At 37.8% G+C, this 27,848-nt stretch overlaps 1 protein-coding gene and 1 non-coding gene across 4 annotated transcripts; one reads left to right on the forward strand and one right to left on the reverse strand.

The window, feature by feature from the left end:
- Positions 1 to 646: 646 nt before the first annotated feature.
- On the reverse strand, positions 647 to 24,211 carry LOC140952631 (uncharacterized). Of its 3 annotated transcripts, XM_073402065.1 has the most exons (9): positions 23,959 to 24,211; positions 17,823 to 17,987; positions 11,401 to 11,638; positions 7,957 to 8,142; positions 6,953 to 7,309; positions 5,427 to 5,864; positions 4,307 to 4,525; positions 3,314 to 3,454; positions 647 to 2,246 (listed from the first exon to the last, which is right to left on the reverse strand). In XM_073402065.1, the coding sequence occupies exons 1-9, from the start codon at positions 23,992 to 23,994 to the stop codon at positions 2,227 to 2,229; spliced, it is 1,800 nt and encodes a 599-aa protein (XP_073258166.1). In that variant the 5' UTR covers positions 23,995 to 24,211; the 3' UTR covers positions 647 to 2,226. The 3 variants fall into 3 exon arrangements, with proteins under 3 accessions (XP_073258166.1, XP_073258165.1, XP_073258164.1); XM_073402064.1 differs by lacking the exon at positions 4,307 to 4,525 and having other exon boundaries at positions 5,448 to 5,864; XM_073402063.1 differs by lacking the exon at positions 4,307 to 4,525.
- Positions 24,212 to 25,990: 1,779 nt separating this feature from the next.
- Positions 25,991 to 26,062, forward strand: Trnap-ugg (transfer RNA proline (anticodon UGG)). Its single transcript has one exon. It is a non-coding gene; the product is annotated as a tRNA-Pro (tRNA).
- The last annotated feature ends 1,786 nt before the right edge of the window (positions 26,063 to 27,848 follow it).

The following is a 27,848-nucleotide window of genomic DNA, read 5'->3' on the forward strand; positions in this document are numbered from 1 at the left end:
TGATTTTGCTGTTCTTTCTATGCTGTGGGCGAGGATTCGTGGCTTTTTTTATTCTCAAAACGTGTGAATTTTCCTGCCTTTTCTCCAAGTCTACCAAACAGCTGACCTAACGTAACCGCGTTCCCAGGGCTTCTCAGTTACCACGGTACCTTTTCCTGGCGATTTCCTGTATATTGACGCTAATTTGTAGGATATTTCGCAAACATATTCCAAATTTGGTCAACGTTAGGTGTTATGAAAAACTATCCGGAGGATCTGAGGCAATAAAAAACGAAGAAATATTTTGAATGAATAACAATCTAAGTTATTGAGAGAAGTGGTAGTAACTGCTGTAGTAATTTAAGCAAAGAAACTGCCTGAAATTACTTCAAGGTAATTGTATACTGAATAACGACTGGTCTCTTACAACAAATGATTCATAAGGCGTGAGATAACATCATGTTACAATGATGATTGTCATAATAATAATGGTAATAATAAAAATGTTGGTGGTGGCAGTAAAAATGATAATGATAGTGATGACGGTGATAGTAAAGATAAAGTGATTACGGTTTGTGAGAATAATGATCTTAATGATTATGATGAGACGATGGTTGTGACAATAGTGATGGCCACAGGTAATTTATCCACACTTTTTTTACAAGATTTTATTTTGTAAATAAGGGATTGTTATAACCTTTTAAGTCATCATTCTCTTTGCACTAGCCTCTTTGAAAAGTAAAAGTTTTCAACTTAAGAAATTTTCCAAAAATAACGAAATCGGTAAGTCGTAACGTTACCATGGTTACTTCTTGAAGAGAATTTATCAGGACCTTTTTGGAATGACATCATTTGACCACTACTTCTACCAGAATTCTTTACTTTGCTGTTTTTATGTGCAACTTAGTGCTATTATTTTATAAATCTCGGTGAGACTGACTAATTCTGATAAGAAGGCAAAATAAAAATAAAAAATGAATTCTGGTAGTTGTATGACGTCGTGGCCTATTAAAGTCCATTTTCGCTTGGGACCTTTATTCTGCATGAACCGTGTTGCCCATTACTCAGGCACTGTTGCAATCCACCGTACGGAGAAAGATGGCGGCTGTACATTTTACCACAATTCCTTTCGAACTGAACACGGCAATTTTATGGTTTTCATGCGCTAAGAACTGTGGGTAAATGTACTAGTCGCCATCTTTTTAGGTACGGTGGATAGCGCAGGTACGACGGCCACGATATTAAGAGCGTAGCAAAACGAAAAATGATGTACTTTTTCTTGGGGGAACATCATATGGTGCTTTGTTAAACAACTATGGAAATGAGACAACTTGCGACAACTCCGATCTCTTTAAGACATTGCATCCCGCGCGGGGAATATCGATTTGCGTGCATCCCACAGGGATGCATTCGAATTTGGTAAACGACGTGATCGTTGATCAGCCAACAGTAGTCGAAGTTATATCTGGGAAATGCCATGCAACTTTATAACAAGTCTAAATAGCAAGTGAAAACAACGCCTCTATAAATGCGCATTTGGGCACATTTCCGTTGCCGTACTCTTCGAAACAACATAATCTCAGCTCCAGAGCCTTTGGTCCCTTTTTGGCCACGCAGGAAAGGAGGCTCGATCGCCTCTCTTTCTTGGTCATAGAAAAGAGTTCTAGATTCGAGAATATGAAAAAAAACCAACAAAGATAAATATTCTGACTTGAAAGGGAATGTGCTCTATGTAGAGCCAACTTAAATTCTAGTACATTATGCACTGCATTCTATCTGTTCATAGAAAGGTTCGTATCTTGTAACTATTGACTTCTCTCTTCATGATGAGGGCCAATTCGACACCCTGCAATTCGACTACAGCGTGCTTTTTTTATAGGTTTTTTTTTGTTGAAAAAATATATGTTCTAATGACATCTGTTTCTGCATCAAATATCATTCAGTATCACTTAAAGAGAGACTGTATATTAAAGGTTCCTTAATTTGGTTTTCTTCCAAAGCGGAGTCCCAGATTCACCAATTTCATGGCTCCTGATTTTTCTCCCACATGGATTCGACTTGAAGGTTACCTCGCGGCTCTTTGAGCTTGGCAGAATCACGCTCAACGTCTTAACGTTGTTCTTTAAGTCATGACACTGCAAGCAGTGTTTCATTTCTCCATCTGTTGGAACTTACAGCAGTGTCTTCAGTCCCTGACGCTTGTACACAGATCCTCTAAAACTGCGGCGTTTTGCACACAACGGGTGGTTAAATAACCGTCTCCAAGCCTTTAAACAAAAAGATAGCAAGCGGATGGTTAAAAAGAGTACCACTGTCCATTGTAATTTGCCGAAGTGCTGTTTATGAAAGTTAATTTTGCTCTTCTGACTCCCTAGAGTGGACAATGTAACTTTAAAGAACACCCATAAAAAGAACAGTACTATATGCTGGTCCTGCTGCTATAATTGAAACGGGAGGATTTTTTTCTAGACTAAAAAAGATTACAATCCCCCTTCATGTTACTGTTAGTCAGTTGCAAAAGAGTGCTGCCCTAACCTATAGCTTACACTAGAATAATCAACTATTACCTCTCTGATTCCTGGTTTGCAGCCACATGGCAGAGCGCCCACACTGGTCAACAAAACAATACAATTTTTCGCCAGAATTTGCACTAAGACAAAAACAAGTGAAGTTCCTCCATACAGTCGATAAGGGGAACGATTTTGTTATTGTCATTTAAAATTAAAATGGCCACCGTGAAGTCAGCAGCTGCGAACCAGCAATTTGCTACAATTGCATAAGTGGGCAATATTTCGACTATTGGTATTAGTTATTAAAAGTTTGCCTGCCTATTTCTTTGTCGTGTCATGTTATGTAAAAAGTTTTTCCTTAACAAGTCCAGAACCACAGAAATCGTTCATTGGTCACTTTATAAAACGATGAAACTGATACCTGTGCCATATAAACGACCAGCACCTTCCTTGACTCGACTGAACACGCGGGTGGAGACGACGGTCTTGTCTCCAGTAGGGAGCATTTCTTAAAACCGCTTTTAACCCTGGCTTTTGTTTTGGAGAATCTCTTGCAGTTTGAATTGGAGTTATATCTAGAGTTCAGTTTGAATATAAAATTACAACAAATAAATCTAGGTTGTTAAGACTTTCAGGCCCTGCAAAACACTCAGAGGGCCGACATTACGACATGCCCTGTCATGACTCCCTCGTGCCCAGGCGCTAGTTAAGCAGAAAGAAAATCAGCGAGCACTTTCACTGGACATGCATTACAGCCTTTCCAAGTTGTCACGTGCGTCTACAAAGAGCAAGATGATAAGCGGCTAATGACCTGATAAACGTACCTACTGGTCCACTGTGCACTGCCTCTCCATTTATTTCCAAATTGTTAACATTCTCCGGTATTTCTGTCTCTGGCTCATGTTCTTTTTCGTCTTTCCAGGAGAACTCTTCGACTTTGAGCACGGGAACTGCACGGCCGGGGCCTGGGAGAAGAGAAAAAAAAGAATTGTTACTTTTTGGCCAACTATATTGAAAACCATTCTTTATTGACGCCATACTTAATAGTCCAGTTTGGAGTTCGCTAAGACCGCTGAATTAAAGAAGTGAAGGCGCATTTTTTACAGGTTTAGCCTCCATCTGAGTAATATATTCACAAATTCCAACGAGAAAAAGACCTGTTTGTTACCCTGTCTATTAAGTATATTCAAATTTCAAACACTTACTTGCCGGAATTTCTGAATATTTTACTTTACGTCGAGGCTAACCCTGTATGAATGTGTCGTTAATGTTTGTATTCAGCGTTAATTTTTAATTCGAAACTGGACTATCAGCAAATCGCAATAAGCTACATGAATTAGCAAAAGTAAGATATATTGTTGGCTAGTCCCTAAGTAAACTGTCTTATTTTTAAGGGGGGTTGGAAGGAGAGACGGAGAGAGAGAGACAGACGGGAATTGAGCTCATTAATTGATTCGTACCCCTAGGTTCTTCTACATTTTGAAAACGGTGATTCCATGTTTCCTGGCTAGAAAGAGTCCGATGTTTGCTTTAAATATTTGCCATGATTCTGAACGAGAAGGCCATGAGGATGAGTTTAGGTTCAATGGAAGGAAACTGCAAAAACTATAAAAACTTACAAGTAATAAACAGCGTCAGGGCGTTTTAGACAACGCGTGTCAGTTAAAAGACTGAAAGAAATACAACTGAAGTAGGTAGTAAAAGAATAAAGATAAGTTCGTAAGGCAACTGTCCAATTAGAAGTCAGTGTGATAAATAGATCTGATCAAAATCACATGCAGTGCTCGTGCATACGTATGGTCATTCCATACACTTACATCTGACCGGCAACCCTGGCGACCCAGGCGCGTGCAGTCTGAAGGAATGACCGCTGCCCTTAAAACCGCTGTCTACACTGGAAGTCATGCTCAACTCACTAAGGTTTCGCTTTACATCCGACATATCTGAAAGGCCCGGCACGTGCAGGTGCGAGAGATATTTCAAAGGAGAAAGGAACTGGGCCTTATTATTGCCACACTGGGAGACGTTGTGTTGAGCTACAGGTAGAAGAGACAGCGAGAATAGAGGTCAAAGAGTAAACATTAAACTAGGTGCAGGTGGGAAAAAGTACAAGAATAAACATCAAAAGTCAGTATTTAAATGAAACATGTCCAAGACTGATTAAGGGACTTGCCGCTTTGGTCGACGATGGACACGTTCCCAAACAGCAAATTCGAATACGAATAATTCCTTAAGAAAGTCAGAGAGTAGAAGAGAAAAAAAAAGCGAAGACCAGCAAGAAAAATATTGTATAGTACCTTCTGCTTTCATTTATCTTTTAATACTTGAAACATTGTGTACGCTAAATTAGAGAGACGCTTCAGACAGAAGATTTGTTTAAGATAACATATTAATACAGTTTTTCTGTCAGGAACCTTGACGCTCCGTGCTTGCCTAAAACGAAGTTTGATTTATTAAACCTTTGAAAAAAACAACCGCTAGTTTTCATAAGTGACATGGGTAGTACCACTGTAATAGTAACCTCAAGTAGATCAAATTAATGACCATTACCCGATGTTGGAAACAATTCTTGCACGCTCAACTCATGATAAAGAGAGCTGGATCAGATTCAGGATAGCATTGCCTCAAAATGTATTCTTCATTAAATCCCCTGAAGAAGGACGGTTTGTCCGTCAGAATTATCGGGAAACCTCAAGTCTCTTTTCTCTTTGCTGTTTTGTTATTTATGTCTATATTTTTGTCTTGGATAAAACAGCAGGATTTGGCTGTCGTCATTTTGTATGAAAGTTTCAACATTGCCTCAACATAAACTGAACTGTTGGATTGTGCTGAAAAACAGTATCAACATGCTATTATGTTGAGGAATTAGTCACAGGAGAATTTGAAAGAAAATTGCCAATTAAAAAAAAACACTCTATCGGATAAGCATGCACTCACAGGTGGTGACCGTCCACAAACCGGTTTTCCGCTGTCGATTATGGTTGTTTCCATGGTAACCACTGTCTGTTGAGCTTCCGCTGACCTGACTCGGATTTCGTGGTGCTGATTCACAAATACCAGGCGTGAGGTATTGGAAATTGTTTTCAAACCCAAAGCCCTCATCTTGCTGATTATTATCCTCGCTTTCGGCATGATTCTCAGAGTGATTATCTAAATGTTCATTTTCGGCCATATCGGCTACATTCACATGTTCGGAAGGACTGGAAATACGCTCTACTGGGGAGTCCAGTGGAGACATGATTTCATAGTCTATCGTTATTTTTTCGTTCACTTCTCGGTTACTTGTTGCTAGGAGACTGCCGTATTCGATACACAAGCCGCCCACGCGAGGAATTCCATCGAGTGAGGACCAAGGAGGAAGAGTTTTTCCGCCTCCTAAAATTGAGACAAAAATAAACAACCCTTTGTAATTTTAAAATAAGGTATTAATCTTTTAATACAAGGAAGTGTTTCGTTGTTAGACCAAAGTCTAGTAATTTGATATTTCAGTTTTCGACGCGGTTCTAACATAGAAACGATCAGCAAAAAGCGTAATTCTGCAAACGGTTTACGGGCTCCTGTATATCCACCTCGACATTCGGCCTCGGTGGGTAACTCTCTCCCCGACCTGCATAATTCTTCACATCCTACGCAGCCTCATTAATCTGTAAATAAGCTGCTGTTCTGAGATCCAGGCCTTAGAGAGATGGATCAAGGCTCCAGGGATACGGGCCTCTGACTGTAGGCTCAACTGCACAAGCAGACCAACTATTGATTTTGCGAACCAATTGCATTCAGAGTGCAAGCTCTGATCAGAGAACAAAATCTGACGTTTGTGAGTAGTCAGATTTCAAAAAATATACCATTTATTCCTATCACTCCAGGAGCACTTCAGGACAAGCCGTCTAAGTTTTAAATCTGTGGACAAAATCCCATTGTATTACCATTCAAATAAAACTTCTTTGGGAGAAATTTGCATTGTACTATTTATTTCTTGGGATTTTGACAAAAGAAATTTAATTTTTGGCGGAATTTTTATCTTTTGCCACAAGTATGAATGATAGCACGGTCATCTCCCAGAGGTCAAGATGACCCATTTTTTTTTGTCCCTCTCGTTGATTTAGCAAATTTCACGTAGATTTTAAGACGAAACCTTAGGGGGAACCTCGTAAAAAACAAACCAAAAAAGGGACAAACTATGCTGTTTTTCTCTTAAATTACTACTTATTAGAACCTACAATAGTTTCTTATAATACGTTATTTTCTAGGGGCAAAATATTAGCTGACCTAGATGTGCCCCTCTCCTTTCCATTCGTCTTCTTTTTTTTTATGACAAACTCATTTAAATTCAATGTAAATAAACTCTCTTTGACTCAAGTACTAAGGTTTGTCTGTGATTTATCTTGTAATATATATAATGGAATGGGAAAAATAAATGAAATGAAAAAGCATGAATGAAAGGAATAATCTTAAAAACATTGTACCTTCGTCTGCTTCAGTCTTTGGTCCCAGAATCCTCAACTCTCTAAGTTCATTACACCCTTTGTCTCCGTCATCAAACCGTATATCAAAGAGACTTCGCCGCACAGCAACAACAGTCCCTGGATAAAACGTGTCTAAGCGATTGTACCATTTAGCCAAGACTCGGGTCCCTATCTCCACTTCCATGGCGTGAGGAATGACATCTGCTACAATGCATTCGGGATGCGACCTCTTGTGTCTTATTTTCTTGCCATTATCAAGCTTCACATGAATTTCGTCGTTCATTTCTGTCACGATACCTCGGAAAAAACAGCCCTTTTCTGCTCTTGCCCATACTCTAGAGCCTACCCCTATACAGGCTTAAAGAGAAATGATAGCACCAGTTGAAAAGTCAGTAAATTTAACCTTGTATATTGTTCTTAACTTTCTTCTTTAGTTTCTTTTTTTCGGTTGTAAAGAGTGCTTAAAAAATTCAATCGGAAAAGGCTCAAATCTTTTTTCGAAATTTAGTGGTAAAATAAGACACGTTGAAGAAAAATTTTCTTCAGCTTTCAAAGCTCCGAGTGGAACAATCGTAAACTTACGGCTGGTTGATCAGTCATGAATGTAATCGCGAAGAAATGAGGGATAGTCACGACCAGGAGGAAATCCCCTTAAATGGCGGAGGTGTTCGTAACACCTATAGAGGTGATGGGACCTTTATTACACTTGGGTCCATTTATTACACTTGTGCCTTCTACAAGGCCATAGTGGTCACCAGTTAAAATAAGTTTTTCGGTTTGAACCCCTAAAAGAGCACTACAAAGTACCATTAAAAATGACTCTAATGGCGGTCATTTTAGATTTTAGCACCCTAAGCTGCTCATGCAACAATCCCAAAACATTACACCCCAAAAAGGTACTATGGATGGAAAATCCCCTCTCCCCCAACACGACACTGACGACAGGAATGACAAGCCAAGCTTTCTGTGGTTGCATGTATAGGCTATTTTTAACTCATTCTTACCTATGCAGCGTTTTCTGGTTAATTTGAAACTTGAATCCTCTTTAAAGAAATGAGAGTTTTCGTACTTTTGCAGAAGAAGCTGCTCTCCACATCGGCGAATAAAATGCGCTGAATTCAAGAGTGATTCGAAAGCAAAGTAACCTTCAAACCACATATCTTGAAGAGGGAGGAATGTGCTTTCTTTCCCTGAAGAAAAGAACAAAGTTTAGCATTCTTTTCTTTGTAATGTATGTATGCGAGAATTTATCCTTTATTTTGACTAGAGGAAGTTCCATTTGAGCTGCTGGTTTATTAGAGATGGGGGGGGGGGGGCGTAAGGGGGCATTTTTTTTTGGGGGGGGGGAGGATGATGCTGGTTTTAGGACAGGCGGCCCAAGCTCGATGCATAAACTACCCTATGTTTCGATACTATTTTGTATATTACGAACGATTTATAGACTTTGTATGAAAAATAGGATTTAAGGAATTTGCCAAAGTGAAATCAGACCTTCAAGTGAATTACTGACCCAGATCAGGACAAATATTCCCATACACGAAAAATACGAGGCTATTACTGCATGAGTCCTAGTGCTACTTCAAGCGGTTCTCTACAGATGATAGAGAGCTTTAGATAGTGAGACGAGAAAGACGTCGAGTACGGGATTTTCTCAATACTGAGTATTGCTCCCGCGTAAGCCAGTGTCATCATGATTTTGGCGGGAAAACGTGATAGCCGTCGTCATTGTACTACGAGTTTTAGCGAGAATGTCGTAGTGGCGGGAACAAATGTAAGAACTTTTATAATTCTGCTATGTCTGCTATCGCGAGAGGGCTTAACCTCCTTCAGTATAAATAAGCGTACTAAATTTTTTGGTGAAATAAAGTAAATTGACGCTTTCCGGAGTGTCTTGTTTTTTAGAACACGCACTAAATCTCGTATATTCGTACTCTTTGTGGTCCTCAAATCTAAAGCTCTCTAATAGGGAGCTTGAGCAGCGATGACGACGAAGGCAACGACAACGGCAAAAATTAACAGGTTTAGATTAGCAAAACAACGTGCGTCGCCCTTTTTTGTACATTTCTTTGCCGTCACTGCACGACTACGACGTGAAACTTTCTAATTTCACGTTCTATGGAAGACGTAAACAGAAGACAACGATTTTCTTAAATTTTCCTTTGTGAACTTAGATACAGTCCTCTAGCATTCAACTCCTGAAAAAATCGCCAACATTTGACAAATTAAAAGAGTTGGAATAAGGGCAATGACGTTTGAAACAGCGCGAATTCACTTGTTTTGGAGACGTTTTTTCTGCCGTTGCCGTTAAGCTCCCTAGTCATACACAGAGGATAAGGCCAATTAGGCCAAGAATGTTAATTATTCTCTGTAGCCGAGTTTTTGTAAATTTGCCAGATATTACTTTTCAAATCCGATTCCTTCCTTCCACAGTATGTTCGTTCGAACCTTCCCTTCTCTTTGAAAGCCGACCGTGCAAGTTGACCTCAAGACATAAAAAACTCCTAGATCGTTGATTCTATATATTGATTTTGTTTCAAGCACTTTGAAACAACATAAAAAAAATTATTCTTAGAACTTTAAAAATGCCTCAGTATTTATATTTGGGCTTTTCAGAGAGCGTAAACAACGGGCCGAAAGCCAATTTATATGCCAATAAATGCACAGTAATTTTCAAGGAGTTATAATAACTCCTCTTTACAGAGGAGTTATTTTTGGGGGAGTTATTTTAACTCCAAAAAGGAGTTAAAAGAACTCTTTTTCAGGAGTACAAATCACCCCAGATATTGAGGAGTTAAAATAATCCCCAAAAGAGTGAAAACAACCAATATAAGGAGTAAAAATAACCCCATTTTCTGAATTATTTTAACTCCTGATTGCCGGGAGTTAAAAAAACTTTTTCTAAGGAGTAAAAATGACCCCAAATTTGGTGTTAAATTAGGAGTTAAAGTAACCCCCATAAAAGGGGTTTTCCTGTACCTAAAATTTTTGCTCCATTTTTGGAGTTTTAATAACTACCTAAAAATTACTGTGTGCTTCTCTCTTCCTTCTTTCACCTAAATTTCAACTTTGACCAATCATCGTCAGCCATTAGCAAATCAAACTCTAAGATTCTACACCGTACCGGACTTTTCATGATGATTACCGCGTGATAAAAATCTCGACTCAAAACAATTTGTAAATCCCATACAATTGATAGCTACTCAGTGTGGAAAACAATTAAAAGGCTTACTTCAAAGAACTTCCAGCCACAGCTTATGTTTTTAAAGAACTTAGTTTTACGGAGCTTTATTTGCTAAAAGAGAGTGAGAATCAAATACGTATCGATACAAAAATTAGCTAAAATTAAAAATGTTCGTGAAAAGCTGTGTCGAATGTTCAAAACGAGCTCATGGTTAGATTTGCTCATGAGAACTATTGACAGTAAACATATGGGTTTGGTTAATATATAAAATCGAAGTCATCTCCGTGATTTGAGTCAACTGTAACTCAGTAACTTCCTGATCTGTTTGTAAAAGTGAATTCTTTTAAGCAGTACAGAGGAAAATCTCTTAAGCGGACACCCTCGGGCCGCGAAAAAGGTGTTCGTACCTGGAGCTGGCCGCTAACGAGAATGTAAAAAAAGAGTTTGTATGGGAGTTGAGTCCGCTTCCCAAAGTGTCCGTTACGCCTTCCACTGTTTAATGTTTTTCGGCCTTGTCAGCACCATATGCCTTCTCCATGCTGTTCACTTAGAATACCATCGTGTTTGACTGAAACACAGGCTAAACCCTGGCTGCGTTTAAATAACCGAAGCCTGCGCTGTGCAGCTCCGTTTGGTACTAAAGCGAAAAATAAAGACACTCTTGCATCGACTTGTCCGCAAATTTGACGGCAACAACTGATCAAGCAGACGCGTAAAGGAGCGCCAAAAATGCAATTAAAACAGTAGTTTCGAATCGTGTTTTGCTTTTAGTAATACCGAATACATTTTGTAGTTTTAGAATCGTCGATTCTTTTCACTAGGTACAATTCATTGTGACATATCAGTGGGCTCACTTGGAAATGAAATGATACTACTCACATAGGGATGCAACCGACTTTATTTAAATACATCGCCACATGAAGACAAGAAACTTACATGAAAAGCTTGATTTGCAGAAGTTTTATAAATCAACTACAAAGTAAACTCCGCAGTGCAGTGAAATTTCGGCTGACTTATGCTTTCGCTTAGTTTCTCAGAAAAAGAGAAATCTGTTTAGCTACAGTAAGGCATGGCTGGAGTTCACTTTTCTGTAGCTATTGGAGGTTATATCTTTGATGGTTATCTACCCTTTGTAGAACCAATCAAAATAATTTATTTCCCGGGCACAGTATAATCAAGAAACAGTCGTTTGTAAATACTGATTACGATAATAACATTTAACTTTCACCATATAATTGTACAAATTAAGTAAAAATATCATACTTACTGTAGTTTTCGGAATCATCGAAGGGCTCCAAAATAAGATAGTTGTTTCTTGCTCGCAGATAATGGCGCCGTTTTAGTAGACTTTCGAACGAAATTCCGTCGACGCCTTCAGCTAGACCCTTGACAATGTTATAGCGATCCTTTCCTTTTTGCAGTGATTTTTTCCTGTCTCTTTCTCTGGCTATTTTAGATTGCTTTCTGCTCGGTGAACAAGGAGGCAGTGTACACGAAAACATCACCTGAATGAAAAACAGGACGAAAAAGGGATTATCGAACACTGCGCAAACATTCATGTACCAAATATTTGTTTCCACACATTAGGTGGAAGTACGCAACTGTTAAAATTTAATCGCTACTAGCAGGGTAACAGTATTTTAAGTGGCAAAATTTGCATGAAAAACCAATATAAGAAATGCTTCTTACGTTTTTCATACGGTCTGTCCTTGAGATTCGATTAAAATGTAAATTGCGAGACATTAGGTCGTTTCTTCAGCCTAACAAACACAATTTGCCTCGTTGCGCCTCTGAAACTGGCAGTTTAGTAAATCGAATGAATACTAAATTCTGCCTACCTGCTTGTGGCTATCCCATAGCAGGTACTAATTTTTGAGCGTTGTTTGTGTATCTGTATAACCGACTGCTTAAGATTGAATAATCTCTACTTGGCAATGGTAACTGTTTGAGAATCTTTTGTCACCAACTAATGGCTTCTTAGCTTCGAACACATCACAGAGAAGTCGCTCAGTTTCGATTGTATTTGAATTTAGTCATCGTAGACTTCAATGAAGTGATTTTGTAGTAGTGAATGGAGAGCATCATTAAAAAGCTTTACTAACTTAAGGACCATGCCTGCACAACTGACTAATAAATCCACGTTTTACTTGGTAAACAACGGACTTGAAACTTTTAATAAATTTACTTAAAAGCATCTTTATTACGTCGAGGAAAGTGCTAGTAAGAATGTTCTCAAAAACCTCAAAGCCTCAAAAAGCCTTGTTTAAACCTCAAAAATTGCTTGTTTACTTTGCAAACAAAGACTAGTTTAGGAATGCATAGTAAAAACAATTGCCTGATTTTTAGCAGAGAAAAGAAAAAAGCTTCAGTTAGCTGGGCGTTAATTGTAAATGTTTAACTTGGGTAAAACGAGATTTAGTTCAGAAGACTGGCAACTTACCCTCGTAAACACTGCACCAGACGACTTTTAGTTATTATGTAAATTAGTTTGTATTAAAATCCAACGCTCTTGATTGTAGGTGTCGCGCAGGTGTTGCAGTCATTGTTTGCCGACATTTTTAAAGCTTGACTGATTAATTTGAACTTGTTATGTTTTCTGCTTATTTTCAGCTCGTTATTTCTAATAAGTCTCGTCTTGGCCTGATTATTTATTAACAACAAAACAGTTATAAACTCTGGAAGCCGTTAGAGCCCCGGGGAGGGGACGGGGGGGGGGGGGGGCTACTTGGGTTAATTTTTGCTACCCCATTATAGTCTATTCTGTGGCCAATTATAGATCCCATCTTAGTCACTTTTGTGCGTATGTGTAATTTTTGCGATCCCAGCTTAGCCATTTTCCATTTTTATGAATTGACCCATTTCAGTTTTAGATTGAACGAACAACACTTTACCGTTTCATCTGCAGTTACAAATTATTCTGGTACTTTTGCTAACCGTAAATATGAAGAACTGTCTTACCCCCAAAAATCCGAAAATGTGCGACCCCATTCTAGTACCTCGACCCCATCTGGCGGCACATCCCCATTAGCCTCTTTTAAGGAAGTACCCCCCGGGGTTAGAGTTTTCCGGAAGAGCTTGGACTAATTGCTCAAAGTACTTTCAAGTTAACCCAGTTATGACCTAAGCTAAATAGCTATTAACATTTATTTTAATTAAGGCTCTTTCCAAGTAATTCTACCTGTTTATTTTGGCTGCGAGTTAGTTCAAACGTACCTCGAAGTTCGGGTTGGTACATTTTTTATCAAGAAATCCTTAGTTGAATTTTTGTACTATTTAAACTACTTTTCGATTGATCGCCGAGTTAGAACTCTTTGAGCAATGATGGCGGATGGGGAAACTTCTAAATATAAACATGTTAGCTCACACAGCCTACGCATAGCAGTCTGACGTTGGGTCGAGCAGAATCAACGCGATAAGAGTGAGACATAAATCAATAATTAACTACATGTAGCAGCGTTGTTCTATGACGTCATCTTTCAAGATTTTACTCATTTCAGAGTGCTTAAGTGTGTTCTCACTATTTAAATATGGGAAATCAATACCTTTTCATAGTAAATGAACAAAAAACCGATGACTCTGTATTTGTATTATTCCAACAGAGAAGAATGACAAAGTGACCGAAATGAGGCTTTGACAGTCAACAAACAATCGATTTCATAAGGTAAATCAGGAGCTTTAATGGACTTGACTTGACATTTTCTTATTCATTGCTTTTTAGACTAGCGGGGAGAATTCTCGTACAAATCCGTTCCAAGAGGACTTCCATACGAGCCTGGTCTGCCTGAGCCTCTCAACAGACTGTGTGCTTTAACTGGCAGTGGTCACGGGAGAGAGTTTCAAAATAAGCGATAGTTCTTAAAAATATCGTTGTTTATATAGATACATTCATGTTGTGGATTTTTTTTGTATAGATATGCACCCATGTTACGGGTGTATTTGGTTTCATTTCTTTCGATAAGAGAGTTGCAAGTCTTTTGAACCAATCAAATAGTGTTGGAAGTAAAATTATGTCAAACTTATTCTTAAGAGCGCCTCTTTAATTTGTTACGCTCAGTTCAACTTGTCCCTAGTTACTAAAGTTTATTCAGTTACTATAATCGGCGACAAAATTAGCTGAGACACTTCAACCTAAAGGGGCTTTCTGACGCTTTACTGACTTCCAGAGGGGAAAAGAAAGCTTTTCCTCCCCCATCCCCTCCATGCAACATTGTGCCTCTGTTCGAGCTACCTATAGAAACAACAAATACCCCAACTTTGATTGGAGGGGAAGGGGGGGGGGGGGGGTGGACTCTTTTGTTCTCTGTGGTTACACTATTTGAGTGCAATGTCTCAACATTTTTTTCGCCGATTGTAGTTCTTTATAACGGTAGAATATCTAGTACGCACACTTTAGTTTTCCACTGATTGTAATGCGAAGGGTCCACTGCGGCCTTGAAACCACTCTATACATGGATTACTTTAAATAAATAGCAAGTCACAACTTACGTGGTATCGACGAAAGAGATTTGAGGAAATACCGTATTGCTGTAGTTTAAAAATATTTGTCAATCGGAACGGTGGAAAAAATATTCCATATTCTTAGTTGTAAGACCGGGATGCTTTCCTTTTCTATCCATATCAGTACAAAACTGATACTTTCTGAGTTAGATGGTTCTAAAAGGAATGTTAATTTATTTTTCTTGACTCTATCCTGACACTTACTTTGTGTGGCTCGTTGCACGGGGCATTTTTTTTCTCAGCTAAATGGTTAACGACTTTTGGAGCTTTAACTCGATTCTTTCAGCGCTTTCAATAGAATTCTGTCCTCTACGGAGATGAACTTGTTCGACTGACAAAGCTTCAAAATCAAAGGATCTGGTAATGAATTGCTTCTAAACTGATTCACTTGCGATGTTTCATTAGTCAGCTGTGAAAACACTTAAATTCATATTTGTTTGATTAACACGACCTAGTAATCAGCTCTAACCTTGCAAAATTTTAAACAGAGAGTTGCTGTTTTTTTACCAAGACTTTTACTTACAAGCCGACAGGTGCCCCTTATATATATTTTCTGTTTTTAAACAAAAAATTAGTCTTTAAAATTCTTGATTTCTTACCAAAAATGCTCTGCCAACAAAAAAGACAGCGTTTTTTCATGGGACATGAAACGTAATTCAAAAAGGTACTTTCGTTCGAAATTCGCCGATTGAACAGAGAGCCCCCGTCAGAAGAAACTTCTGCCTAACTTGTAACCAGCCGGATTCCTCGATTGACACAAGAAAAAGGAAAATGTCTGATATAGTAAAACCCAAGTCACTGTTTCTGGACCGCAGTCAAAATTACGTCTGTTACGTAAGCTATCAGAGTCCTTGTTAAATTCCAATTTGCTGTGTCTTAAATTAAATGTTACGCACCGTGTGAGATTAAGGTTTCCAGCTTGGGCTGCTTGCAGCGCAAATGAAGATGGAATGTAGTGGTAAGTCTATAGGCCAATTCAGTTATTGTTATTGATGAATTAAACATTTCTTGATCAGAGGATTATATTTTAATAAAGGGTTCAGTTTTGTTTGAAACTTTTTAGGGGTTTAGATTCGCCAATAGAATAGAATATACTTATACCAAGTTATTCTCAAATATAATTGGCATCTTTATTCAAGAGAACATATTCCATCAACTTCACCTGAAAAATTGTTGATGCTTAAAAGTCATTTATCACGTCGTAGGATTTCATCACGCGATGATGAGTTATACACCGTAGGTCCCCTAAAGAGTAGGGACGTTTTGAGTCTGAAAAGAAAAATTTAACCAATGTTGGCTGAGAGGTCATAGAAACCGGTTTCTTGAGTCCTGTAATCAGTCTTACGGACCCGTAAAGCAACTTAACACTCGCAATCTTTGCGTGAAACGGAGAGTTGATTTTTGTTTGTTTTAAGGACAAGCTTAAAGAATATTTATGCTAAAAAAGCAAGCTAACTAAAGATGGTTTGGAAGCATAAAAACGTACCTACATCCATCATCATTATATTGCTGATTCTGATGTCAAAGCATTGGTCCCGGTGCGAAAATATGGCAGGACTCGGGTCTTTATTAAACCTACTTATGGGCTGTATTTAAATTTCCTAAAGTCATGTCTGAAAAATGATAGGGAAAATTGCGTATTTAGTTGGTCTGAAAATCACCAGTGGTTTCAATAGGGGCAACGTACGCATGGATAGTAACGCCAGGGCTTCAGATCTGTTTTAGCCAAGAGGGGGGTATCGGCAAATAGCTCGCTTTTTTGGACTCGACTACCATTGTTTAATATCTAGAGGTTGTCAATCTTTCATTAAGAAAAAATCAGTATATTGCAATATAACCACGGAGTCACGATAACACATGTATGTCGATTTCAAACGTACGGTTCTCGTTAGCACCTCTTTTTACAGGACAACAAGAATCTGAATTATAAGACGACGAACGGGCCAGAATCCTGAAAAATTATCCACGTTTGTTTACCGCTTGTTACAGTGCGGAAAGTGTAAAAAGTTTTAAATTAATTCAATGTTAAAATGTATTGTAGACTTTTTGGTTTCCTCGCAACGCTGATCTCTGTGAATATTGTTGTTGAAATTTTGATTGCAAATTTCACTGATGAAAGTAAGGTGTACTATGGGAGGCAGAGGGTTCCAATAAATAAAATACGTTTGTTGCTTTAAAGGCACGCGAACGATGCCGTTTAAACAGTCTTTATAAATTTCTGTTGTGACTTGTCACGAGAAATGTTTCAGTCTTGATGGTTCTGAGATTTTAGTAAGGGGTAAAAATAATTACGTAGATATCAACAAACAATTCTACCCCACAACACGAATGCATAATATCATGTCGGAAAATTAGCAACTAAAAAGTGATTTTTATTTTTCGAAACAAACTATCATTTACAACATAAAAGCATTCCAACCAAAACGCCGGCAGTATCATTATAAAATTCTATTCGCTGTGATTTTTTGTTATACTCAGTCGCTATTTCACTCATCGCGGTAGTCCGTCAAGGATTCGAATTCTGAATTAAACGTTCTTGAAGCTACATGGAGTCGGTACTTGTCAGAAGTTGCCACTTTTTTATCATGTTTGTTTTATGAATATCAACGTTTGCTTTGCGACCCTTATGACAGATCGCCAATCATTCTTAAAGTCATATTTTTTAAGTATCTGTTGAAACGTTACTCAGTGAGCTTGAATCTCAGCCTTCTCTAAATTAAAGTCAAAGCCAAGGCAAAGCCATTTTACTAAAAGGCTTGAAAAACCCTCTCTCCCCTTTGGCCAGATCACGGTAAGAACTACGGTCCTCGATGTCATTCGTTAATGACTTTCTCGTGGTACAATCACATCGATCAAAATATACCATGCAGTCAGATTTATTGATTTACAAAGAAGCAAAATATCCGAGGAATAAATTTCCGGTTTCGACTCTATTTTGTTTAGATTTATATAGAATAAAACCCCACAAAAAAGGGTTATAAAAAAAGGATTTTTTTTTCACATCAGTGAAAAATGTATTTTTGTTGCCTTGGTCGCCAGAATGTGGCACAGACGAAAATTTAATGGTGCAATATAAACCCTACTTTACTAAAAATTAAACAAAAACATTAAAAAAAAATTAGGTCATCAGTTTAAACCAACCATGAAGTTGAAGTGAATTCACTGTACCAACTTTACAGACTTAAATCCTACCTTTTCAGGGTTTTCTCGCTTTTGTTTGTTTTCATGACAATTCATAGTTGATGCCAGGGTTCTAGTCAAAAATAAGCGAGAGCTTCCCTCAGTATTTGACCTTTCGTCGAAGTTTCTCCGAGGAATGGAGCAGCGATCCAACTTGACAAAACAGATACCAAGTACCTCATTTTTGTGTGAAATAAAGGAAAGAAGAACGGCTTAGGGTACAAGGCTCTGTGCCAAGTATAAGGGATATGTGTCAAATTAATTTCGTAATAACTGTGATAAATATGAAATTATTCATTATCACTGTAAAGCAAAAGCTTTGCATAAATCGAGACTTTAATCACGGTTACGGCGTCGCGATCACCTGCAGGGTTTTATTGTATTGGATTCTAAAGGAACAATTACAGAAACTATTTCATTAGTAAAAGGGTGAATATTTCATTATTACAACAACCTTTCTCATTCAGATGTTTCCTATTTATATTTATAGACATCAGCTTCCCGACTGGAATATTCATATTAAAACTTTAATAGGCTGTACCCGCTGGCAGCGACATACCTACGTTTTTTTTACATGTTACTTTGCCAGCGAAAATAAGTAAATAAAAAAATTGTCGCACCTTCTTTTTTTATTGTATTTTGACAAGCTATGAGGTTATACCGAGCTGTATTCATTTCCATCTAGTACACGTCAAAAACGTCATTGAAGTAGTATTGTTTATGATTTTTTTAGATGATGTGGTCTACCTTTCAGTCTATTCTCACGAGGCTGGAAAAACACTAAGGAAAAATGCCTTAACATTACAGCCAATGCGCTATAAAACAATCATTTTCCCAAATAAATCTGTCTTTGCTATTTAAAAGGTTAATACAACAAACAAAAGTCGTCTTTAAGGCAACATACTTAGCATGAGTATAACTTTAAGGACCTCTTAAAAAGGACTCTGGGTAAATATGGAACAGTTCAGTTGCCTATGTTCTGAAACATTACCATTACCGCGGGAAAAAATATTTCGGACGCGGACACAAAGAAATGCCATTAAAATCTAGTCAAAAACATTTATTCTTGCTTCTCGCAACTTTGCTTCTAAATCTCATGTTTCCTAGTTTACCTACTACATTAGGAGAACAACTCGCACTTTCGACGTCCACTTAGATAAAATGTCCAGACTTTCTGCGCTCGTTTAAGTTTGTTTCGAGGAAGTGCGGACATTATTTTCACTTTTCAACACAAATGTGTTGTTTCATGTCAGTAATTTTGTGGGTGTTAGAATTATAGAATGACGACTTTTGCATGAACTTTTCATTTCGTGATAACTACTTTCAAATGAACAGTTTAAAATGTACTGATGGCGACTCTGTATTGCTTTTTGTCGGCATAGCCTGCGTTAGTTGCTTGGTATTTTGATAGAACGTTGACACTTATGTCAACATTTCTTAAAATCAAAAAAGAAGAAAAAACAAACAACGAAACAAAATTTTATTTTCGATTAAAAGCGAAGAAAAAATAACCATCATTACCGGGAAAATATTAAAAAACAGAAATGACCGCCGATTATACGTATGTAGCTAATGGTTAGGGTAAGTGAACCCAAATAATCTACGCCACATACTTTTCCTAAACTGCCGAAGGCTATTTTCTGCTTTCAAAGTCTTTTCGCTGGGAGTTCTCAAGAAACGCTTTTCAAAATGCTCATTAGGGTATGATTAATAATTTAGGCTGTGGTATCTACTCATTCTTGTTTGACTTGCTTTAATTTGAACGGACGGCGGTTAGCAAGCTCTTTGAGTATACAACAAGGAAAAAGAAATTTAAAATTCTTACCTCTGTGCGGTTTTGTTGCATTTCTTAAAATATCTCTGTTCTCATAATGAGGGAAATAGATTGTACATGTTTGAAAGGAACGTGATGAGAATGACAAAATAATAAAAATGAAATGAAATATTAACAGTACATTAAAATTGCACGGAGAGTGCTGTCAGCATGGCGGGAATGATATCACTAAGAGATCGACTGTCATAAGAAATATAGAGGATTAAAACTTATCTCTGCATAATATGTCTGGTTCATTGTTTACACTAGGAAACATCCTTAAAACTGATACATAGTGACTTATTAATATTCTCTGTTTAATGGCACGTGGATACATGAGTACACATAAACTTTACATACTATTTCTTTTGATATTTATTTTTAATCAATGCATCACGTCTAATCCTCTATTTTACTGATGCTTTACTCCTGAGGATTGATTTAAAATGACATTCCGGTTAAAACGGGTATAATAACTACAAATTACTTATCACATTTTTCTGTGCAGCTTTAAGTAGCTTAAGATCGCCATCATGCACCGATGGAGGGGAGAGGAGTGGGGAGCGGGTGGGGTGGGGAGGGTTTAAGATAATGATTGTGCCGTTGGACTCAGGTTTGTTCGTCAGTTTGTGACCATTCCCAGGTACTGTTGTAAAATAAGGACTCTTTCCCTCCTTTTAGAAGTTGTGACAAAAAAAAAAACAACAACAACAACAAAGCTGTTAATTTTCCGTCGTTCACCATTAGTCACCATACAGTAAACAAATGCCGTCGCGATTTTCTAAGCTAATGCGAAAAGATTGAGTTTTCGGATTGATTTTCTTAGCATTTTAGTCAAATAAACTAGAACAGTTAAGTCAGGTAAATCAAATAATAAACCAACAAGACTACTTTGATTGACAGTGATTTTCGCCTTGAACTTAGAGACATTTTGAGTGGCCTATTTCCATTGACCTTAAGAGTTAAGTAGCCCTGACTGCAAGAAAGTCTTAGACTTTTTTATCACACTTGTTTGTAGCGACCTTTTCCCAACGATCTGTTCAAAACGTGAGGCAAACGAAAAAACAAGGTATAATATTTTGTTTTTTGTTTTTCCTATTTTCCTGACCTACCAGCTAAATATTTGTTCTTTTGTCTCTTTGAAGAACGAATAATAGTTATAGTTTCACTTAAGACTGTACAGTGAACCCATTGACTGGGTGTTTCAGATAAAATGCAGCAGTGAGTGCCTAACATTTAAGAAAACACCTATCTCATTTCAGGTTGAAAAGTAGACAATGAAAACAACGACAACAACAACAACAATCAAAATAATAATAATAGAAAACCTAACCACATAAAGGCTCGGGAAATTATTAGGACTTGGACAAAACGCGCGTGAAATTAATCCCTAATTTCACTCGTCACCATTTGATTACACATACTACTACTGCTACTACTACGACTACTACGACTACTACGACTACTACTACTACTACTACTACTACTACTACTACTACTACTACTACTACGACGACGACGACGACGACGACGACGACGACGACGACTACTACTACTACTACTGCTATTACTACTACTACTACTACTACTGCTATTACTACTACTACTACTACTACTACTACTACTACGACGACGACGACGACGACGACGACTACTACTACTACTACTACGACTACTACGACTACTACGACTACTACTACTACTACTACTACGACTACTACGACTACTACTACTACTACTACGACTACTACGACTACTACTACTACTACTACTACTACTACTACTACTACTACTACTACTACTACTACTACTACTACTACTACTACTACTACTACTACTACTACTACTACTACTACTACTACTACTACTACTACCACCACCACCCCCACCCCCACTACTACTACTACTACTCCTCCTCCTCCTCCTCCTCCTCCTCCTCCTCCTTCTCCTCCTCCTCCTCCTCCTCCTGCTCGTGGATAATAACGATACTAATAATTAATATGACTTGTGCTTATTATTATTACATGTCAGAGCAGGTCCTTGAGTAAACGAACAGCATTATCGCTTTCGAAGACCGTGGAAAAACAGAGTTGTTTTATGAAGCAGTCAATTTTTAAAAACTTAAGGTAATTTTTTGTCTAAGTGCGCCGATTTCCATTTGTAAGCTATTTCCAAGAGTTTGATTTACTGTAATTTCTATTCTATGGTGAGATTACAGGGGGTCCAGTCTGACGTAAACGTAAAACAACGGATTGAAAATTAAGCGTTGTGTGAGTGTGTGGATAGTCTCAAGAAGACTGAAAAATGTTTTACAGTAATGTAAAATCGCATACCGCATTCCGCCCGGGGGTGCATTTCGTCCAATTACACATGTAATTGCCTATCCAGACTGCATCATGAAACAATAGCTCAGTGCACTAAGCAAAATCTAAACAGACTAGTATGCTATTTATTTTCTTCCTAAGCCATTGATGAGCCCTTATTAACTAAGTAAGGACTTGCCAGAACATACAATTACTTGATTACATGTTGCTTGATTTTATGGTTGTAAGTTTTTGGCCAATTTTCGAAAAAATTGTACGGCGAATGTTCAGGAACGAACACTACTTTCTGACATCTACGCAAAAGAGTCATGCTTTTGATTGAAATTCCTAGAAAGAAGGATTTTAAAGTATATGTTGATCTGTATCATAGCAACATATAAAAAAAACGTTTTAAATTGGAATTATTGAAACAACACGTGTGGAATGCCAAAGGAAACATTATGTTTGTTGAGAGAAAGTATAACTATTTAGAAATGTAAAGTAATCTTGATAAATATTCGAGTTTCAATACTGGTTTTCAAGTTTAATGTTTATTTCGATTATGGATACATGAATCTTAAGGAAAAGAAATTCAAAGGAAAATATACTGGGTTAGTTAAATTTGAGATTGAGAGTAGTCAAAGATCGTGAAATTCCAGCGACTTTTATGCTTAAAAAACGTACGTTTAGTTATTATTTAAAAAGATAAATGCAAGTAAATAAAGCATGATGTCTAAAATATAATACATTGTAAATATATTTTCCACATTGCTGTAAGTTAAATGCTTGTGACATTTAGGTAATAATATTAATTTAGCAGAATTTATAGCCACACACAAATTCCTTACAGTTGTATTTTTTACAATACTTTAATACTTTTTTTGTTATGTTTGACTGATCGCGATCTTTTTTTGATCCGATTTCATTTTGAACAAGATTGATCGTACACGGTGTTTTGGAGTGGTTTTGCATCTGAACTATACATTCATCTGGCAGTTTTATGGTAAAACGCCAAAAACATGTGCTTTCTTTCTTTCACTCAACTTTGTCCCGGCATGATGCCAAACTAGACGCCTACGGTAAAGAAATTGCATGCAGACGTATTTCAATTATTTTCGTGGGCGAATTGTTAAGATGTCTAATCTTCACAATACGTCCCGTTTTGTCGGGCGATTTAGATTTGACTTATCTCAACACCTCCTGAAGAAGCAACGACATTTGCATTTTATACTGGAGACAAAATTGTCGATTGATTTAGAAGATAGAAAGTTTTTGAAAGAGTGTCTTTCTTAAGCAAATAAGACTTTTTGAACGATCGGTGCGTGAATTATTTCAAAACTGACTCTCTCGCCCGAGTTACCCAGTATTCAAAATTTATTAGTCATATCAGTAGCAACCTATCGCCGCACAGAATAGGTTATGCTTCCTTTGACCTCACAGAATATTACAGATAAACTTGACCTTACTATCATTTCGACCCTGACGTATTAAATCGAAGGTTAATATCATGAAGAAAATAAAGAACTTGAAATGAAATCGGGATGACCTATCAAAAGCTGACGCAAAATTTCTGGATCTGAAAGTCTCTCTTTATTAAAAAAAAATGCATAAATGCCTTTAACACGTTCGGTTTTAGCAGGAAGCGCTTTACGTCGCCATACAATCACTCGCTAATTTAGGTGAAGGCGATGTTATCACTTTAGTTCCGGATCCGCTTTCTTGACTAAATAACGATGACTGATTTGCTTTAAACTTCTTCATTTCCTTTCATGCCTCATGTCTATATTTTTATTTATTTATTTTTTTGGATGTAAAAACATGGTAATAGACTTGAAGTTTAGCAGGACCATGTACTCTAGTTTCCATTCATTCATTGGTGAATCAAGAGCGAGCTTACGTACTCGTAAAAGAAAACGCTTGGGGGAATAAATACCAATGATCTGCGTGGTAGTTCCTTAATTTTTAACAATACCTTCTTTGACATCTTAATCTGAATATCAGGGGTAACATTACTTAGCATTTTCCCACTAACCTGCTTTATAAACAACGTAGATCGTTTGTCGGGCATTTGGTTCAGAAGGCAATACGGCTCCAAAACGTGCAACAGAGCGAATCGGAGCTGCCGACTAACAACCTAAACCACATCGATCGCATTGACAGATGTTTTTAAAAGCGACCAGCTCCGTGACGAAAGTAGTCGCCTTGAATCTGAATCACAAGCGAAAACTGATTCCTCAACTGACAAGCCAAACGTTACGCGTGAATGACTCGCTGAGTTCGTTCTGGCGGTGTGACTATGCTTTGAAGTAAATTTTGTAAAATGAAAACTGTCATCTCGTTAAATATTAAAAGAATTCTGCAGTTGATTGATACGTTTAAGGGAGGGAGGTATCACAAACACAGCTGGAGAGAATACAAAAAAATTAATTCCAGGTCGTAACCTACACCAGATATGAAAGTTATTTACTTTCCGTTCTTTTTATTTTAAAATGTTGCTTATTGTTATAAAATTACTAATCAGTCTCTCGAGATTTCCAACACCTGGCTATGTTTCATGATGTTATTTAGTTGTTGTTAGAAAAATAAGTCGTTGATTCACCCCTTCCTTGGGGGACATTTATTCATTTGCGACGTTAGACCAGCTTGAAAAGTTTTAAAACATCATATGATGTGTGTGGTAAATTTCATATATATGGAACCCTGGCGTAGCTTGCATGCTTTAGGGGGCTACTCGGACTCGGTGAAAATATCCGTGACCGATGAAAAAATAGAAGAAGACATTTTTTTTGTCATAATTACTTTGTTTGTTAAGGAAGTAGATGATCACTTCCAAAAGCGCCAACCTTACGCTACAAAATAAGACAAACCACTTGTTTCTGATAAATAACTTTCACCTTCCCGATATACGGTCGGGAAAATGGCGTTGTGCAAATTTCGTAATGCTAAAAACCCCGACAAATCTTAGTAGATCGTAAATCTTTGAGTAGTTTGTTATGCCGTTGCCACTGAATAGATGAAACCAATTAAAAGGAAATTCCTTTTTTCCTGTGATAAAGCAACCCACGTTTACATTATTGAATGTCTGCCAATCATGTCGCTTCAGCGTCGAAACTTTTGCTTTACTTTAATTGGCGTCTCCTTGCTCCGGCGCCGTCATAGCATTTTTTAATCGAACTTTTTCGGTTAATTGTTAACTGGCTTCAGCATCTCAACAGGACTTTTAAAATTATGTTCCTTAAATTTCAAAAGCTTTCTTTTCAGGGAATCCGAAACCCTTCGATATTTAGCTGAGTATTAAATAGAATCACGAAAACAGCTGCCGACACTTTTACGACTAGATTACGATTCTTGATTTTTTTGCGATAAAGTCGTACTCAAATGCCTTAAGCTACTTAGCTAGTCTATATTTTATTCGTTAGTCCACCAGATCGCCATTTCTTATATTTTGTTTCTTATATTTTTGTTTCGAATGAAACTAACAATACTGTACTGAAGCAACCTATCAATATTCCGGAATCCAACCATCGACGATGGAGTTCAAGCCATGGGAATGGGGTAAAGATTTGTGTCAATCCTTATAACTTGCCCGGGGGGATAGCGGGGCTCCCTTCAAATGAGGATAATAATAAGAAGAATAATAATAAGAAGAATGAATTTGTATCGCGCAAATTCCGAACAATGTTCCAATGCGCTTCACAATAAAATCACGCAGTGGGAAACTAGACACAATAACTAATACTACTTTAAAAAACAAAACAAAACAAGAACAAAAACTACTAATACTAATACTGAATACTAATACTACTGCTATTAAGGTATCGTGATTTAGTACTTCCTGGGAGTGCTTAACCTTTTGGTTTTAAGGATTTAAAGGTGAGAAACATCAATTTAGTCCACGAAATATCAGTCAGGAGCCGACAGATTATCAAAAGAAAAGATTAGAGAATAAATACTCACTAAAGGATAAATTTCCCAACTTATTCTTTGAGGAAATGTATGGAGATCAGTCCGGGGAATCTGTATGTCGATATGACTTGTTATAAATTTAGAGTATCGTTGTCTGTGGCCTGTTGGTCTAGTGGCATGATTCTCGCTTTGGGTGCGAGAGGTCCCGGGTTCGACTCCCGGACAGGCCCGCTGTCCCGCTCCGCGGTCCATTTTATCTTCTTTTCTTCTTTTTTTCCTTTTCTACACGTTCAGGCGGTCTTGAGTCTTTCGTTACGTTTTGGATGAATATACTCGGTCTATGACCCCGTAAGTTGGCTTCTGCTTAAGAGAGTGAGTGTGTCATGGATGATGCCTGGTTGTAGCTGTTTGTATGAACAGAACACGTTCTGACTGCGTTCAGCCCAAAAAAATTGAAAAGGCTACTTCAATAAGTCACAGTTCTCGACACCAGGCATGAAATGAATGTAAATACAAAAAAATAAAGCAATCCAAAGGGTAACCCTACATGGCTCTTTTCAAGTCGAATTAGGAAGCTCATGCAACCATAACCGGCGTTGCAAGCGAAAACGTCACTTTTACGGGAATGAGCGCTGTTTTAAACTTATAAATCGAGATTATTTCATTTCGTTCAGTTTGTCACAGGTAAGGCAAATACTTTTTCAGTAAATCAAAAAGGAAATCGTCGTCTTGTACTCACCAATCCCCCCCCAAAGTCCCCCCCCCCGGCGTAAAACTTAGGGTTAGACTATTTCAAGTCGTACTCGCGGAATGAGAGACGGAAAAAAATGCACTAAAAAGTGTGACGTTCTCGTTAAAGTCGCCGTCGTGCTAGCATAAGCACTCTATTGACTAGTGTAACTGTGAGTTAATGCTTTAATTTTCTAACTTCTTTGCACTGTTTTTAAAAGTTCTTTTTTTAAAGGATGAATTTAATAAACAGGTCAGATATAGCAAATTGGCCGCTGCATTTGTAAACATTGCGCGGACGTGTTGAAAGCAAATTTTTTTTCTTTCACCACGAGCACTTTTTAAGTAAATGTATAATAATTCTCAGTTCTTCAACATCATCTTCCATGTTAAACACGGTGGCCCACAAAAATGCAGATTTGTCTTTTCTGTATATGATTAGTGTATGCCGGGATGCGCAAAAGACCTATTCCGCGAAGTGCATGGATATAAGGACACTAGCCTGACTAGCTGCGATTGAGAAACTCTGTTAAAGCAATATTGGAGCAAGAAAAACAATAACTCTGCACGTGGGTCACGCGTTTTGGTACATTTCTTCGCTGTGCACATTTATGAAACTTCACAATGTGACGTTTTATGGGAGAAGTGGAAGACACGTTACCCTGGGTACCAGAGGCTTTTCATGCGCGGTTTCCGGTTTCGGTCAAGTCTTACTCTTCGGCCTTCGGCCGAAGACGTGTCGACGGCCGACTAAGCTCCTCGTCAAACGCGAGAAAAAACCTCTGGTACCTAGGGTACACACACGTAGACGGGGCGAATTTTCTTTTCCGTTTTATAACTTGGATGCAGGCTTTACCAATTCAACTCCATGAAAATTCGCCTACATTAAACAAAATGAGCGAGGTTAAACTGAAACGGGATAAACGCTAATTGTTTCAGTGACTTTGTTTCCCGCCCGTCGTCATGGCAGTTGTTTAAGCTCCCCGGTTTAGGCTACTGTTCATTTCAGTCAACTTGACAACCTGACCTCCACGCCTTGACAAAGCCCTACCTACATTGCAGGTTTTAAGCACGCGTCAAAGCATCCATGCTGGTGGTGAATTTTTTCGTTGAATTTTTTTATGAAAAAAAAACTCTCTTTTATCCCAGGATTCAAACTCTCAACTGCAGCACTGAATAAACACTGGAGAGGATAATGAGACAGAGATGGAATCTTTGAGCGTTGGCTGGGATATGTGATTATCATTTCTATTAAAGATATTTTTAGAGGTTGGAATTAAACACTTT

The sequence above is a fragment of the Porites lutea genome, chromosome 11, assembly GCF_958299795.1.
Source record: "Porites lutea chromosome 11, jaPorLute2.1, whole genome shotgun sequence".
Taxonomy (NCBI): domain Eukaryota; kingdom Metazoa; phylum Cnidaria; class Anthozoa; order Scleractinia; family Poritidae; genus Porites; species Porites lutea.

Bases quoted from the DNA above. Each gene is read 5' to 3' on its own strand.
- LOC140952631 (XM_073402065.1), bottom strand. From the start codon at position 23,994: ATGCCCGACAAACGATCTACGTTGTTTATAAAGCAG. The intron at 17,988-23,958 runs GTTAGTGGGAAA...CACAAAAATGAG, and splicing joins CTACGTTGTTTATAAAGCAG to GTACTTGGTATCTGTTTTGT. The intron at 7,310-7,956 runs GTAAGAATGAGT...TTTCTCTTTAAG, and splicing joins AACCAGAAAACGCTGCATAG to CCTGTATAGGGGTAGGCTCT.